Genomic DNA, 14624 nt, shown 5'->3' on the forward strand with positions numbered 1-14624 from the left:
AGGCCAGCCTGGTCTACAGAGTGAGTTCCAGGACAGCCAGGGCTACACAGAGAAACCCTGTCTCGAAAAATCAAAAAAAAAAAGGTCAGGGCAGGAACCTGGTGCAGTTGCGGAGCTGATGCACAGGCCAGGGAGGGATGCTGATTACTGGCCTGCTCCCCATGCCTTGCTCAACCTGCTTTCTTAGAAGCAGGAGCACCAGCCCAAGGGTGGCCCCACCCACAATGGACCGGGCTCTCCCCATCAGTCACTAATTAAGATAGGATCCTACAGGTCCTGCCTATAGCCAGGTCCTCTGAAGACATTCTCTCAGTTGAGGCTCTCTCCTGTCTGATGACTCTGGCTTGTGTCAAGCCGACATAAAACTAGCCAGCACAGCCTCCTTCCAGCTCCTGAGCACAAACTCCTAGTCAAAGGCATCACACCAGCTTAGAGCTTTGAGCCCCACACCCCACACACTCCCTCACTACTGAAGCAGCCTTGACCACACTGCTTTAATGCTCCTGCTGGCTCCTGTCCCAGGATCATGTATCACGTGTCAGACATCTCTCACAGATGAAAAGAAAATCTGCCTGTCCTCCCAGCCACGCAGGGAGTTGCTAAAGAAGGCTGCAAGTTCAAGGCCAGCCTAAGCAATTCAGATCTACTGGACAAAGCAAACCAACTCTGCCTGGACTCAAGGTTTGTCTGATGTCCCCTGGACACCACAGAGATATTACCACCAAACCCTTGTGTCCTTCCCTTGAATCATGTGACGTATTCTCCTCCCACCAGACACTAATGGTCAAGGTCAAACTCCTGTTCTCTATCAGGCTTTCCAGAAAGTTCCTTACCACTCACCACCTGCTATACAAACCTCTACCTTAATTGCACATTGCCTTGAGGAGGGGCTACAGTATAGACATGTGACCACAGGCAAGCCCTCATCCCTGCTTGGTAAAGGCTTTCCAGGTGAGGCTTATTAGGGGGAGGCGCATCTGTTAAGTAGCTGATCTCCTATGCTCTATAAAGAAGCCTAAAAACACAATAGTTCCCAGAGTGGACGCTGGGACCCGAGTTGGTCACTGGGACCTTTGGAGAAGGAGCAGGTACAGCTTTCATCTCTCCTGGGAAGGAATTTTTACAACAGAAATTTCTAGATTACTCATCTGCAATACAAGCTTATCTTTATGGCTTGTTTTGTGTCTACCAGACAACCCTAGGGTATTAAAGTTGATAAGCATGCCTGCACTGGAGAGCGACATTCCATTACCAAGTGGTCTGAATTTCAACCTCTAAACCAGCTGGTGGTTACAAGTTTCTAAAGTCTACATCAAGCTAGAAAAAATTCCCCAGTTTCTACTTGGGCCCCCATGCATACTTTTTCTAGACCATACTTTTTATTAACAGAGAAGCCTCTTTGTTGGCTTCCCAGGGGCTTCATAGTACCACTCCATCGTGATGATGAATCATGGCTTGCCGACACCAGTTCAAGCCCCTCTGTATTTGAGCTTGGCCATGTTCCTGACCCCCCTAACCTGCACCCAAGACATCATCCCCTGCCCGCCCCTCCCTATTTGGGAACTTGTGCTTTTCTTCCTTTGGGGATCCCTGGAGGTTCCTCCTCACTCTCTTGCAAAATCAGCTCTGTACTTTAAAAAATGTCTGCTATGGTGCTAGAGAGATGACTCACCAGTTAAGAGCACTAGCCCTTAACTAGCTCAAGGGTGAGTTCGGTTCCTGCATGCCCAGCAGGTGGCTCACAATCACTGTCACCCCAGCTCCAGAGGATCTGATGCCCTCTTCCAGCCTCTTCATATATATATGCAGACAGACAGATACACACACACACACATACACACACACAAATTTAAAAGTAAATCCTTTTTAAAAGATGTCTGCTATGTCTCAATACACATGCCCAGATGTGTTGTAGAGACAATGCTGGGGACCAGGTCTGCCATGCTGTGGGGCGAACCTCAGTCAGGGGCTCTGAAAGGTACCCTCCACCCCTGCGTGGATCCTCCTCAGTATCAGTGGGCCTTAGATCACTTCCTGTAAACAGATCTGTCACCCCAAAGGCTCCTCCGGGAAGGCAGCTTGGTTTGCTTTGTGCCTGTGTCCCCACATCCCAGCTTCTGCTCTCCTGAGACCAGGACACCAGCCTACTCCTAGTCACTCGTGTTCTGGGCTGCCCAGGACATACGGTGTCAACAGGCAACAGAGTGCTGGTGCTGCAGAAGCCACCAAGAGACCCTGCTGGGGAAGGAGGTGAGGGGACACTGAGAGCAGGGAAGAAGGCTCACTCAAGGCAGTCCCTGAGAGCCTAGAGACCTTACTGAACATTAAGTAGGTCCTGTGACCCAGTACCCCATATGCTAACTAAAACACAAGAAAATGCAAATAAAAGAAGGCAGGCACTGTAGGTCAGGTGGAGGAAGGGGTTTCCATGGGCCCTGTAGCACACTCAAGAAAAGAGGTCCCTGGTGGGAATCATGGTGACCTCCAGCAATTGATGCACACAAATGCCCCAGTGAGGAGACAGGAAACAGCTCAGCTCCAGGTGATGGAGGCGGCTACCAAGCCATGGTACCACCTCAAAGAAGGTTCAAACTGGCACCTGTGCCAAAGAGGCTATCCACTCACCTTGATGGCTTCCATGACAGGCTCATACAGGTCTGGGAAGCCTGGGAACCGAAACACCATGCAGTGCACCAGCTCTGCCAGCTGCTCTAGGCAGCTGGTCCCAGAGTTCGAGTCCTCCTTGACCAGAGAGGCCACCATGGGGGGAATGTGAGGGAGAAGCTGTAAGAGAAAAGGTGGGCTAGTTAAAGTATCAGATTACCTATCTGAAGCTTGGGGCTGAAAGTGGGGGCCTCCGAGGACTGAAGGTACACCCATGTGGCCAGTGTCCCCTCCACTCGGTGGAGCCGAGTACCACAAGAAGCAATTTTCCTTACAAGATGTATGGCCTATCATTTCCGTTTCTTTTGTTTGTTTGTTTGTTTTTTGTTTTTTTGTTTTTTGTTTTTTGTTTTTGTTTTTCGAGACAGGGTTTCTCTGTATAGCCCTGGCTGTCCTGGAACTCACTCTGTAGACCAGGCTGGCCTCGAACTCAGAAATCCGCCTGCCTCTGCCTGCCTCCGTTTCTTTATCTGCAAGGTGAGATAGATAATTCCTCCCTCATGGCTAATGGAAGGCCAGCTCTTCAGCTTCAGTCGCCTGCCTTGAGACCCAAAGGCCCGAGCAACCATGGGCTTCTCTACCTAACAGCAGACGCTCAGGCCTTACCAATCATCTGCCTGAGCTCAGCACCATGAACACTCCCTATTCCATAACTCAGGGGAGGGGCTGGTAATGCTGGAGACAGAACACAGGGCCTTGTACATGCCTAACACTGAGACCCTTTAATACAAGGGTCACTGGTGATATGGTGACCCCCAACCGTAAAATTATTTTCCTTGCTATGTCACAACTTTAGTTTTGCTGTTATGAATTGTAATGTAAATATCTTGTGTTTTTACAATGGTCTTGGGTGATCTCTGTAAATGGGGTGTACAATCCCCATCAAAGGGGGTCGAGACCCACAAGCTGAGAGCTACTGCCTTGGGGCACTATATCATAAGGCGCTTCAGGAACATGAGTGGGGGGGGGGGGAACCTGTGTTCATATATGGCAGGCTCTAGACAAGCCTCAGCTCATCTCTTCCCCTCCTACCAGCCCTGGGGTTTACCCCATTCCAGATTAAGGTCATCATAGTGACACTTGGTCCCCATCCCGGCTTCTGATCTTTTCTCATTGCAACAAACTAGAGAGCACAACATTGCTGTCTTCTCCAGGGGCCATGAAAATTAAAGCTCCACCATGTGGACTTCAGCCTCGTAGAGGAGGAGCCTGAGCTACAGGCCTGACCAATGAGTGGTGGCGGCAACACAGAGAAAGACAGTGACGTGGAAGTCAGACCAACTTGGCTGAAACCTTCACTGTCCACCTATCTGGGACCAGTGACTTGCTCACCATCTCACCACTGCATTTCTTTATCTAAAGAAGGAAGGCCAGTCTGGGAGTTGGGTGGGTGTTTGCACTGTTCGTAGCACTAGTCACTAGTCCTAACACCTGACACACTCCTGACCCTGAAGAACTGTAGCTGTCTCCAACCCAGACTCTGTCATTCTACAGTGTGCATATGGGAGTCGCACGTCCTCTGAGGCCTTGAGCCTCCTGTGGTAAGATCCAGAGGTTTGCCTCAACAGTCCCAACTCCCCGACGCCCAGCAGAAATCCACCATAGGTCACTGGACAGAGAGCACAGCAAGGCCCTTACCAGGTGGAAGGCCTCATGGGAGTGCTGGAAAGTCAGGAGCATGTACTTGAGGACACACAGGGCAGCTCCCCGCACGATGGGGTACAGCAACTTAGAGAAGACCTGAAAAGGAGGTCATGTCAGGGGGTTCCCAGACCTGAGCCACCCAGTGCCAAGTGTGACCACAGTGGACCCTGGAAGGGAACCTGAGACACAGTAGAATGGAAACAGCTGGCCAACAGTGGTAACAAGATCACAGATGTGTGCCAGAGCTAGATGGAGCAACAGACGGTGAAATGGGCAGCCAGAGTTAGGTGAGTGATGGTGGGCAGACACGCAGTGGAATGAGTGGTCAGAGTAATAGAGTTCGAATCCGAGGCCCAGAGAGGGGCAGTGAATTAACCCTGTCACACAGCTTGATTGGGACCCCAGTACCTTGCATCCCACACCTGCACTACTCCCAGAAGAGAGCAGTGGGAAAGGCCACGTGCCCAGGCTGGGACAGGGGCCACCAACCTTCTCAATTTTGGCGAGCGAAACCTCGATCAAGATGCTGAACTTCTTAACGGCAGCCAGGCCCTTCAGCAGGGCAATGATCCACTTGTCAATGTTCTTCCCCAGGGGCCAGGACACCCAGTCGATCATCCTGGTGAGGGGAGTGACAGTGACACAGGGACAAGGGAGGGGCCAAAAGCCAGAGCAAGGGCAGCCCAGGGTCTGGCCATAAAGTCCTGACCCACACCTGCACTCCTGGAAGATACAACAGAGCCCAGCAGACGTGGCTCACAGCCATGTCTCCAGACCCTCTCACCCATTCCTCATTACAGGGAGAAAGGGGGTTCCAGGCAAGGAGCTGCACCCTGGGGCTGAGAACTCTGGCTCCACCAAGCCCCACTGGGGACCAGGGCCAGCTACTTCTCTCTGAGCCTGGACTTCATCTGCAAATGGAGAAAATGCCCCTCTCCTGAGAATATCACATTAAGCCAGGACAGCAGCTGAAGACTGCAGGATCCACCATACCAGGCCTGTCCTAGGATGAACATGGGGCTGAGATGTGCTAAGTGCTCAGGAAAACTGCATCACTCATTAGAGTACCAGAATGTGGGCAATGAGAAAGAACAGGAGTACTTATGAAAGTTCCCATGGTGTTCCCTACGTTGCACATGGCGGCCCACTTTCATCTAATCCTCAACACTTTCTTTGCCGGGCCCAGTGATGACCACTTTAGAGCTGAGAAACTGAAATAAAGTCACACAGGCAAGAAGCACGGGGCAGGATTGGCTCTTGCGGTACACAACTCTCCCACCTACACTCTTGCCCAGCCCCCCTCCCGACTACACTCTTGCCCACTAAGACAGGGAACCCAGAAGGCCCTATGGAGATGGTGTTCTGTGCATGAGTATAGGAAGAAGGGCAGAGGGAGGCATGCCAGGTAGATGGGGTCTGCACAGGCAAAGGCCTGTGGGGAAGAGTGCAGGTGGCATAGTCAGGGGTCACAGGCAGGCAGGTGAAGCTGGCTCACAGGTGACAACATTCAAATGAGGGAATGTACACAGATCCAGTGAGTTGAAAAGCACCCAAACTCCGTTTATGACCTTTTGCAGACTGATCACACCAAAAACTACTTTTACTCTGCATGTGTGTATGCGTACGTGCATATTTTCACGCACGCACGTGCAGAATGGAGTCCACTGGACAGGCAGTGTTCTACTCCACTACTACTCTGCATCCCGATGCCCTTTGTAAGAGTCTTCCTACCAAGGTCGAAGCTGACTGGCCAGTGAGCTCCAAAGGTTTGCCCATCTCTGCCTTCTCAATACTAAAGTCACTTGTACACACAGCTATGCCAGATGGTAGGTATCTGAACTCAGGACCCCAGAGGCCGGCACTCTTAGCCACCGAGCCAACTCCTCTGCCCCTATTTTTACTTTCTCATGCTACCATCCACTTCCACATTTATAGAGGGGGAAACGGAGGCCAAGAGTTCAGTAACGTTTCCAGGGTCACACAGCTAGTACCTAGTCTGCTGGTATCACTGGAACAGGATTTGGTGTTACTTACATCTATCCCAAGGCCAAACAGGGTGGGACTGTGGAGCTCACAGTAGACAGGTATGAGCCTAACCTCTAACCATGCTGACCCTCGGCACCCACCTGCTAATGGCAGTCAGCATCTGGAAGTCCGTCACACTATCATCATTGCTGAGGTTCCGGACCACACCATCCATAAGCTCCAATGGGAGGTGCTGGACCACGCTGGCCAAGGCGCTGGACGGTGGCTCCTCCTCTGGAATGGATTGCGCTCTCATGTACCACTGTAAACTAGGCCTCTGGAAACAGCACATGGGGCCACATCCTCTCCCCTGACAGCATCAAAGTCTGATTCCACTGTAACACATTCACTCAACAACCCTTCCCTGGCATAGTCTGACACCGCAAGAAAGCACTGCTGCCCAACTGTGCATGTAAACAGAAACCCTTTGGAAGAGTTCATGCTGGAGCTGTCCTTGAGAGGAAAGGTCATTCCAGTTGCATCTACACAAAGGCTGAGATGTAAGAAGGTACATTTAATACCTAACTCTTATGCAAGTGATTAGGAGGTAGGTACTGGCACACTGTCGGGCTTGGATCTTCCTTTCTTTCCCTTGCCCAGTCCTACCATCAGGGATGGCACAGACCTCAGTCCAGTCGTCCACACTGCTGGCTGGCAATTGGATATCAAGATTCAGAGTTGAGGGGCTGGAGAAATGGCTCGGTGGTTAAGAACACTTGATGTTCTTGTAGAGGGCAGAGTTCTGTTCCCAGCATTCCAGCATGGTGGCTCACAACCATCCTTACCTCCACACTTCAAGGGATCCATGCTTTATTCTGACCTCGGTGTGCACCAAGCACACACGCAGTGCACAAACATACACACACAACACTCACACACATGAAATAAAGATAGATCTTCTTTTAAAAGATAGATTATGAGTTTAGGTATCGCCTGCTACCAGGTACTAATCACCCCGGATCAAGCCTGCCTGACCCAAAGGCCAGGACCACTCTGCATTCCCAGATTGACAGTACTCACGTGGAGTGCCCCCTACATTTCCAGCCCCACCACAGGACGACACCCACATAAAACGCCCAAGGTAGACTTTCTCACTAAAAATGAACATCGCAGTCCGTCGCCTGTATAACCCACCACAGGACCAGCCCGAATTCCTGCCCCGGCCCCGGCCCCGGCTGCACACGCACCTACCTGTGCAGGAGATGACAGCGAACAGCTCCTTGAGGCAGGGCAGGATGGCGGCCGGCTGCGCGCGCCACAGCTGCGCCAGGAGCCCGCTCACCTGCTGGGCCTGCTCCAGGAACTCCACCGCGCCCTCCTCGCCCTCGGCTGGGCAACGGAAGCGGCCGAGGCAGCGCACCAGCTGCTGGCAGAAGAGCAGGCGGTGCGCGCCGTCGGGTACGCAGCGCGGGTGGCGCGCCAGCAGCCGGGCGACCTGCGCGCAAGCGGCGGGGCCCGGGCGCTCGCACACGGTGCGCAGCACCTCGCGCCGCAGCAGCGCGAACACCTCGTCCGCCGCGGGCCCGTCGGGCAGCAGCTGCAGCCCTAGCTGCACGCAGGCCAGCGCGCGCACTCCTGGGGGCCCTGCACCGCCCTGCAGCAGGCGCAGCACGCGGCGCGCGCTGAAGAACTCGGCGAAGACGTCGGGGTGGTGGCGACCCGCCACGTGCAGCAGCTGGCAGCCCACGCGGCGCGGCAGCTCATCCGTGCCACCCACGTAGAGGCGCGCGCCCAGGGCCAGCAGCGCCAGGCACTGCTCCCGCTCCAAGGGCTGCCGCGCGGCCTCCAGCACCCGCCGCACCAGCCCTTGCTTCACACTCGCAGGGTAGGACGAAGTCACCACGGCCTCCAGGATCTTGTCCATGACGGCCGCACGGGGCTGGGGACAGGGACTGGGCCACGCTCTGACCCACAGTCCGGTCCAGATCCTTGGGTGGTGATACTGTAGAAGGGCCTCAGTTTTCTTGCCTGAAAAATGGAACACTAATATCACGTTGGGGAGGAAAGGGTTTATTCTGCTTACACATCCACATTGCTGTTCATCACCAACGGAAGTGAGTACAGGAACTCACACAGGGCAGGAGACTGGAGGCAGGAGCTGATGCAGAGGCCATGGAGGAATGCTGCTTATTGGATTGCTTCCCCTGGCTTGCTCAGCTTGCTTTCTTATAGAGCCCAGGACTACCAGCCCAGGAATGGCATCACCCACAATGGGCCCTCCCACCCTTGATCACAATTGAGAAAATTCCTTATAGCTGGAGCTCATGGAGGCATTTCCTCAAGGGAGGCTCCTTTCTCTGTGATAACTCCAGCTTGTGTCAAGTTGACACACAAAACCAGCCAGTGCAGATGGTATTATCACTTTGGTAGGATCTAGAATCACTTGCGAGACACAATTCTGGGCACACAGGTGAGGGATTTCTGTCTCTGGACATCTGTGGGGGAATTATCTTGATTGGTCTGAAACGGGAAGACCCACCCACCATTCTATGTGCTAGGATCATCAACTGTAGAAGCAGTAAGTGATTTGTCCTGTGCATGCAGCAACCAACTACTTCAAAGTTCTGCCACCTTGACTGCCCCACACTGACAGTTAGACCTCAGACTGGAGCCACAGAAATCCTTTCTCCCTTGGGCCACTAGGATACAACTTTTCCCCTGTTGAAGCTGCCTTTGCTTAATGCTAGGATCCTGCCAATGCTCTTCTCTGACCCTCCCACCCAGCCTTGCTCTACAGCCCTTCATCCCCAGGGCCCTGCCTGCTTCTCCTGCCTTGGCTCTAGCTCTCTGTCCGCTGTGTTGCCTCTGCCATATGCATGCCCCACCTCTTCTCCTTGCTTGCTGTGGTCTGAATGAAAATGGCCTCCATAGGCTCACATCTGAAACCTTGCCCCTGACAAAGAACAGTTGAGGAAGAATTAGGAGGTGCGGTCTCCAAATTAGGAAGAATTTGGGGACAGTGTCATTGGGGGTGGGTGGGCTTTGAGGTTTCAAAAGTTAGCACCCCGTCTCCTGCTTGCTGAAGAGAATGTGAGCTCTCAGCTCTTCCCGACAGCTGACCCACTGTGGACTCGAACCCTCTGAAACCAAGAGCCCAGATTAACCGCTTGCTTTCCTGAGTTGCCCTTGTCACGGTGTCTTATCACAGCAATAGAGAAGTAATGAAGGCACTTGGCTGGCACTTCAAGGACGCCTCACTTGCCCTCTCTACCTGCTGCAGACAGTTACATACCCAGAGCATCCTGCCCGGCTCCTCTAGTGCACTTAACGGCTACTTGGCTCCCGTTGGCCTCCCTGCCACACTAAGTGTGGTCCCTGAAGTTGAGTTCTGTTCATTGGCCTCCCCAGCACCTAGCACATGGCCCAGCACACAGTAGGCCTACGTTGGATGAGGCCATTACTGCCCTGGTCCAGCACACAGTAGGCATGTGTTGGATGAGTAAGGTCAATACTGCCCTGTGGTATAAGCGCTCTCCACCTGGACTCTTCTCTGTTTGGAAGGGCTCCCCCTCCCTGGGTGTCATTTGTTTGGAAGGGCTAGTTTTGAACCTATGGCCTCGTGCATCCTAGGGGAGCACTCTGAGCTTGGCCTCAGCTACACCCCAGTCTCTCTATTTCTAAAGTGCATTGCTTAGCTGGCTCTTTCAGTGTGCCACTTGGCTCTGCTCTTTCCATTTTGCTGGTGTTTGAACTCTAAGTTTGAGGTGCTCCATACTTTGTTGTTTTGAGACAGGGTCTCACGTGACTCAGGTTGGCCTAAAACTCACTAAATCTCTGTGATTGCTTGGTCTTGAACTCCTGACCTTCCTGCTTTCACCTCTCAAGCGTTCCAAAATAACAGACATCAATGACCACATCTGGCTTCTTGATGTTTCTTTGTTTGTTTGCTTGTTTGTTTTTAGATGGTGTTTACTCTGCAACCCAGGTGAAACTGTGTCTCTCTGTGCCCTCCCTCAGCTTCCTCAGGGCTGTGATTGTAGGTCTGAACCAGCAGAGCTGCTTCCATTAGTCTCCGAAAATAATTATTTCATCTTAGAAAAAAAAGTCAAATGCCCAGAATCCCCTCAAGTGGCCGTGGGAAGATGGTGGACAGGGCTCTACTCTTACTCCGAAAGAGCCTTCTCTGGGATTGCTCAGCTCCAGAAAGTTCCCCCTGGTTTGAATGGGCTATGATAGGAACAAGAAGCACTCGGCATGGTTCTAGACATGAGAAACAAGAAGGAACTCATGAGGAAACACCAATTCCCACTGCCTGGGAAGCAAAGTCCTGGGTCCTCAAGGATGTGGCAGCCTGGTGTGTTTATAGAGCACCGGGCAGTGCAAAATGTGACCCCCGTGGACATGTAAAGACTAGTCTCAAGGCTGGAGGTGTGGCTCAGTAATAGAACCTAATATGTAGAATTAACAAGAAATAAAATGCCCCACCTTGGGGGCTGGTGAGATAGCTCAGTGGGTAAGAGCACTAACTGCTCTTCTGAAGGTCCAGAGTTCAAATCCCAGCAACCACATGGTGGCTCAAAACCATCTGTAAGGAGATCTGACTTCTTCTTCTGAAGTGTCTGAAGACAGCTACAGTGTACTTACATATAATAAATAAATAAATAAATCTTTAAAATGCCCCACCTCCTGTGTCAGCCTCAGCCCTCTTTCTTAGGCAGGACCTAGGACAAGGCTGTCATCTGCCTCCTCTGCCTCGTGGACTGCTGGCTGGATCACGCTTTTTAACCCAGGCTGCCAAGAAAGCAAGGCATTCATGCCGCTAAGAAGAAACCTTAATCAATGAGATTTTGGCATCATATATAGCAGGTCAGGGCACGGGGCAGGCATAAATGGAATTCTGGAGCCAGGGAAAGTTCTAGGAGAACATTTTTTTTAAATCGAAGTAGAAATGGAGACCTGTACTCCGTGACCTTGAGTAAAGCCTATGCACCACGGGATAAATGGTGTTTGGTTAAACCACAGAAACGGCATGACCAAGCACCTGCCAATCCCTGCCCTTTTGCCTGATAACTACATCAGGTAGGCTGCACCTGGCAGCTGGAAGCCCAGTCCATCAGAACCACCTGAAGTTCCAGTCACAGAAGCCAGCCTTCCTCAATCTTTGGCCTCTGCACAAGCCCTGCTACCTGCCACACCGCCTATGCAAGTAGTCAGGTCATCTGTCACCATGGTTACCAGTAAACCCTCTCCGTGAGATCCTGGATGCATGCGTGCAACAGAGCTTCAGAGGTTTCTACTTCACCCGACTCCAATCGCAGGCCGGAGGAGGGCAGGAGTAGGGAAGAGGGGGAGACACATTTCCAGGCCATGGCAAAAGCAGCCGACACACTTCCCTCCCAGAAGAAGCTGTGGGCCACCAGCCCTCCTCAGGAGAAGCTGGGTTACCCAGCAGGGATGGCTTGTCGACACAGGCTTTGAATCCAGCCAGCTGCTCCATACCAAATGGAACAGCCTTCCCCCTCCCTTCCCAGAGCCTGTGTCCAGAGCTTCCACTCAGAAACCACCAGCTCGCCTGAGGCTAAACGCTTCCTAGCATCTCAGCTTTCTCACAGGCAAATGGGAGCTGTTCTGGGCCTGCCACTCCTAAGGCTTGGTCATCTGTCATGGAGGGAACACACTGGTGCTGTGAAGGAAAGCAGGCAAGCACAATGCTGACAGCTGCCCCTAGGAATTTCAGTTCAACCTTCCCCCTCAGCAGCCCAGCTCCAGCCTTCCCACCCCTGTCCCCCCCCCCGCCCTCCCTGTCCCCCTCCCCCCACTTCAGCTCCTCTTCACTTCTTGCCTGGACTAGGACAGTCGTCTCCTGAACCTCACTCACTCTCTCATTCAATCCATCCTCCCATCACAAGGCCTAGAGGACAGCAGTCCAGGTTTTTAATTAAGCTGGACACCACCTCCACGGTGGCCTTGGTGACAGAGGAAGAGACCCCCTTCAACTCTCAGCCTTTGAAACCCAAATGGAAGGTGACTGACCACTTACCTCTTGGCCTTTCCCCCAGCATGGCTGATGCCCTTGCCCAAGCCCTGAGCCTGCGCCCTGAGCCTGCCAGCCTGGTGTCCAGGCACTCTCTGTATGGATGCTCCAGGAACCCGGGAGAGGGAACACCCCTCCCAGAAAGCCCTGAGCCTTCATCTGTCCCTCGTGGATAACGCTTGGCGTTTCAGCTGTGTGTCGACAGTCCTCTGCTTGTGCTTTGGAGAACCTGGCTCTTCTCTACCACCACGGGGGCTGGGGGGGGAGGGGTCTGAGCTCAACCTCCATCACCTCCTCAGCCTCTCTCTCTCAGCAACGCCATCAGATTAACCTCCATCACCTCCTCAGCCTCTCTCTCTCAGCAACGCCATCAGATTAACCTCATTTCTGAAAAGTTCCCTCTCACCTGGCTACTCAGACCCTCAAGGCCACTGACCCCCTCAGACAAAGCCCACACTCGAAAGCCTGCCACTGGGGCCATCTATGTGACACCACACTGATAGTAGGTGTAGATGGGAATTGGAGAAGGGCTTGTGTTTTGTTTTGTTTTGTTTTCTTTCTGTCCTCTCTATGGGAAAGGGTTTGCTAATTCTGACTCAGCCTGCAATGCCCAGTTCGCAAGCCATTCCCTGTCCCTCCACAGAGCGAGAGTCTCTAAGCTCCGGTTCCCAGGCCGCCTTGGCTCCTTCATCCTCTGCAGTCTAACTTGATCCAGCATGCTCTCTCTCCTACCTGGCTAGGGTCTGACTCTGTAGGAAGTAGATCCAATCCTGTTCTATACACAGCGCCCAGGATGATTGTGTGCCCAGGGGCAGAGGTGGCCATGGAGGTGTGCCTAGATATTGATGAGAGACATTTGGTAACAAAACAAGATAAAAATCAAAGATGTGACCAGAAAAGTAGACAGGGTTACCTTGAGGCCAGTCCCTGCCCCTCCTGGGCCTGGTCTCTAATCTCCACAGCCCTTGAACATCTTCGAGACACCTCACAGAGGCCAAAGAGGACTTAGCCACTCCAGAAATGGTCTGCACAAACAAGGCAGAAAAAGCAATAGGAAACCCCAGCTCCTGGTTAGCCCCTGGATCTGCTGTTCCCAGATCTCCTCAAAAGGGAAGAGGGAGGGTCTGCAGGTTCCTGCCCTGCTTTAGGGAGGAGGGCGTTCATCTGCTCTCCTCTCAGCCCCTCACATTCATGCCCCCATGACTCCTATGGGTGCCAGGGTTCCCTCGGGTCTCTTGGCAGCAGAATTCGGTTTAACTCAGTGTCTTACCAAGGCAACCCTAGCATGGCACCCTTCCCCCTAGGAGGCCTCGACCAGCCCCAGACTGGGTCCTGGAAAGACAGGAGTGAGGGCTTTGCCGTGACAGGCAAGAGCCCTGTTAGTGAAGAGGAGTTAGAGAGATGGAAGGGAAGATGATGGGAGCACTGTTTCCCCTCTGGGACTGTCCACACTCTTACAGAGCCACCGATCACTAGCCTCTGCTGACCCAGCCCCCACTCCCAGTCCAGACTTTCTCAGAGGGAGGACAGGCGCTTAAGCTTCAGTTCTGCAATCTGCAAGCCTTGTCAAGGCCCCCGGACTCCGGGACGAAGATGATCAGAGTGCCTCTGGATCCTCATGTCTACTCCAGTTGGGCCCCCTCTCTCCCCTCCTTACGCCTGTCACAGCACCCCTGTCCAGCCAGACTGGGGGTTCTCCGCGAAAAGATTGCCAGGCTTCATGGTTCTAGGTGTGTGTGCTCTCAGGACTGAGGGGTAAAGAAGCTGGACCACCTCGCTACTCAGCTGATGAAGGAGAGGGTTAAGGCTCAGAGAGGGGCAGTTAGAAGGCCAAGGTCACACAGCAAAGGCCCAGAAGCACCTAGATCTCCCACCTTCCAGTCTCGTGCTCTCAGAGTCCTGAAGATAAGTATGGAGCACTCGAAATGTCAGGGTGCAGACACTGCCCCCACCCCACCCCCGACACTCACACTCACACCCAGAGCCCCCTTACCTCCTAGACTTCAGAGGGCCTTACCTTAGAACCCACTCTTGGGCGGGGCGCATGGGCCGGGCTAGACAAGCCTGAGCAATGCTAGGTCAGGGCGGGTCCTCCGCTCCCCTACCGAGGGGTCCCAGACCGCAGGGATGCTGCTGCTACTGTGATGTCCAACTCCACCCACCCCGCTCCACACAACCCTAGATGGACCTGGGCAGTGCAACTCTGCTGCGCGGTCTCAGGGCTGCGGGACGGAACTGGGGGAGGGGTGAGGTGCGGGGAAACGGGGCGGAGCCAGAGCGGGGTTACCCTGCGAGCTCCTAGTCGGGCCGCGTCCCC

General features: G+C 53.3%; 1 protein-coding gene across 2 annotated transcripts in view; it reads right to left on the reverse strand.

Annotated features, from left to right (window-relative positions):
• Usp35 (ubiquitin specific peptidase 35) overlaps positions 1-14603 on the reverse strand; it is a 23806-nt gene extending 9203 nt beyond the window's left edge. Inside the window, exons 1-6 of one of the 2 annotated variants that reach the window (XM_029531960.1) lie at positions 14325-14603; positions 7525-8301; positions 6435-6567; positions 4798-4927; positions 4303-4404; positions 2626-2784 (exon numbers count right to left, since the gene is read on the reverse strand). In XM_029531960.1, the coding sequence (XP_029387820.1) occupies positions 2626-2784; positions 4303-4404; positions 4798-4927; positions 6435-6567; positions 7525-8197 (1197 nt within the window). In that variant the 5' untranslated portion in view covers positions 8198-8301; positions 14325-14603. Of the gene's footprint in view, positions 1-2625; positions 2785-4302; positions 4405-4797; positions 4928-6434; positions 6568-7524; positions 8349-14324 lie in introns of those variants that run through there. The other variant, XM_021209969.2, reaches the window with a different exon arrangement.
• Positions 14604-14624: the final 21 nt, after the last annotated feature.

The sequence above is a fragment of the Mus pahari genome, chromosome 1 (genome assembly GCF_900095145.1).
Source record: "Mus pahari chromosome 1, PAHARI_EIJ_v1.1, whole genome shotgun sequence".
NCBI lineage: Eukaryota > Metazoa > Chordata > Mammalia > Rodentia > Muridae > Mus > Mus pahari.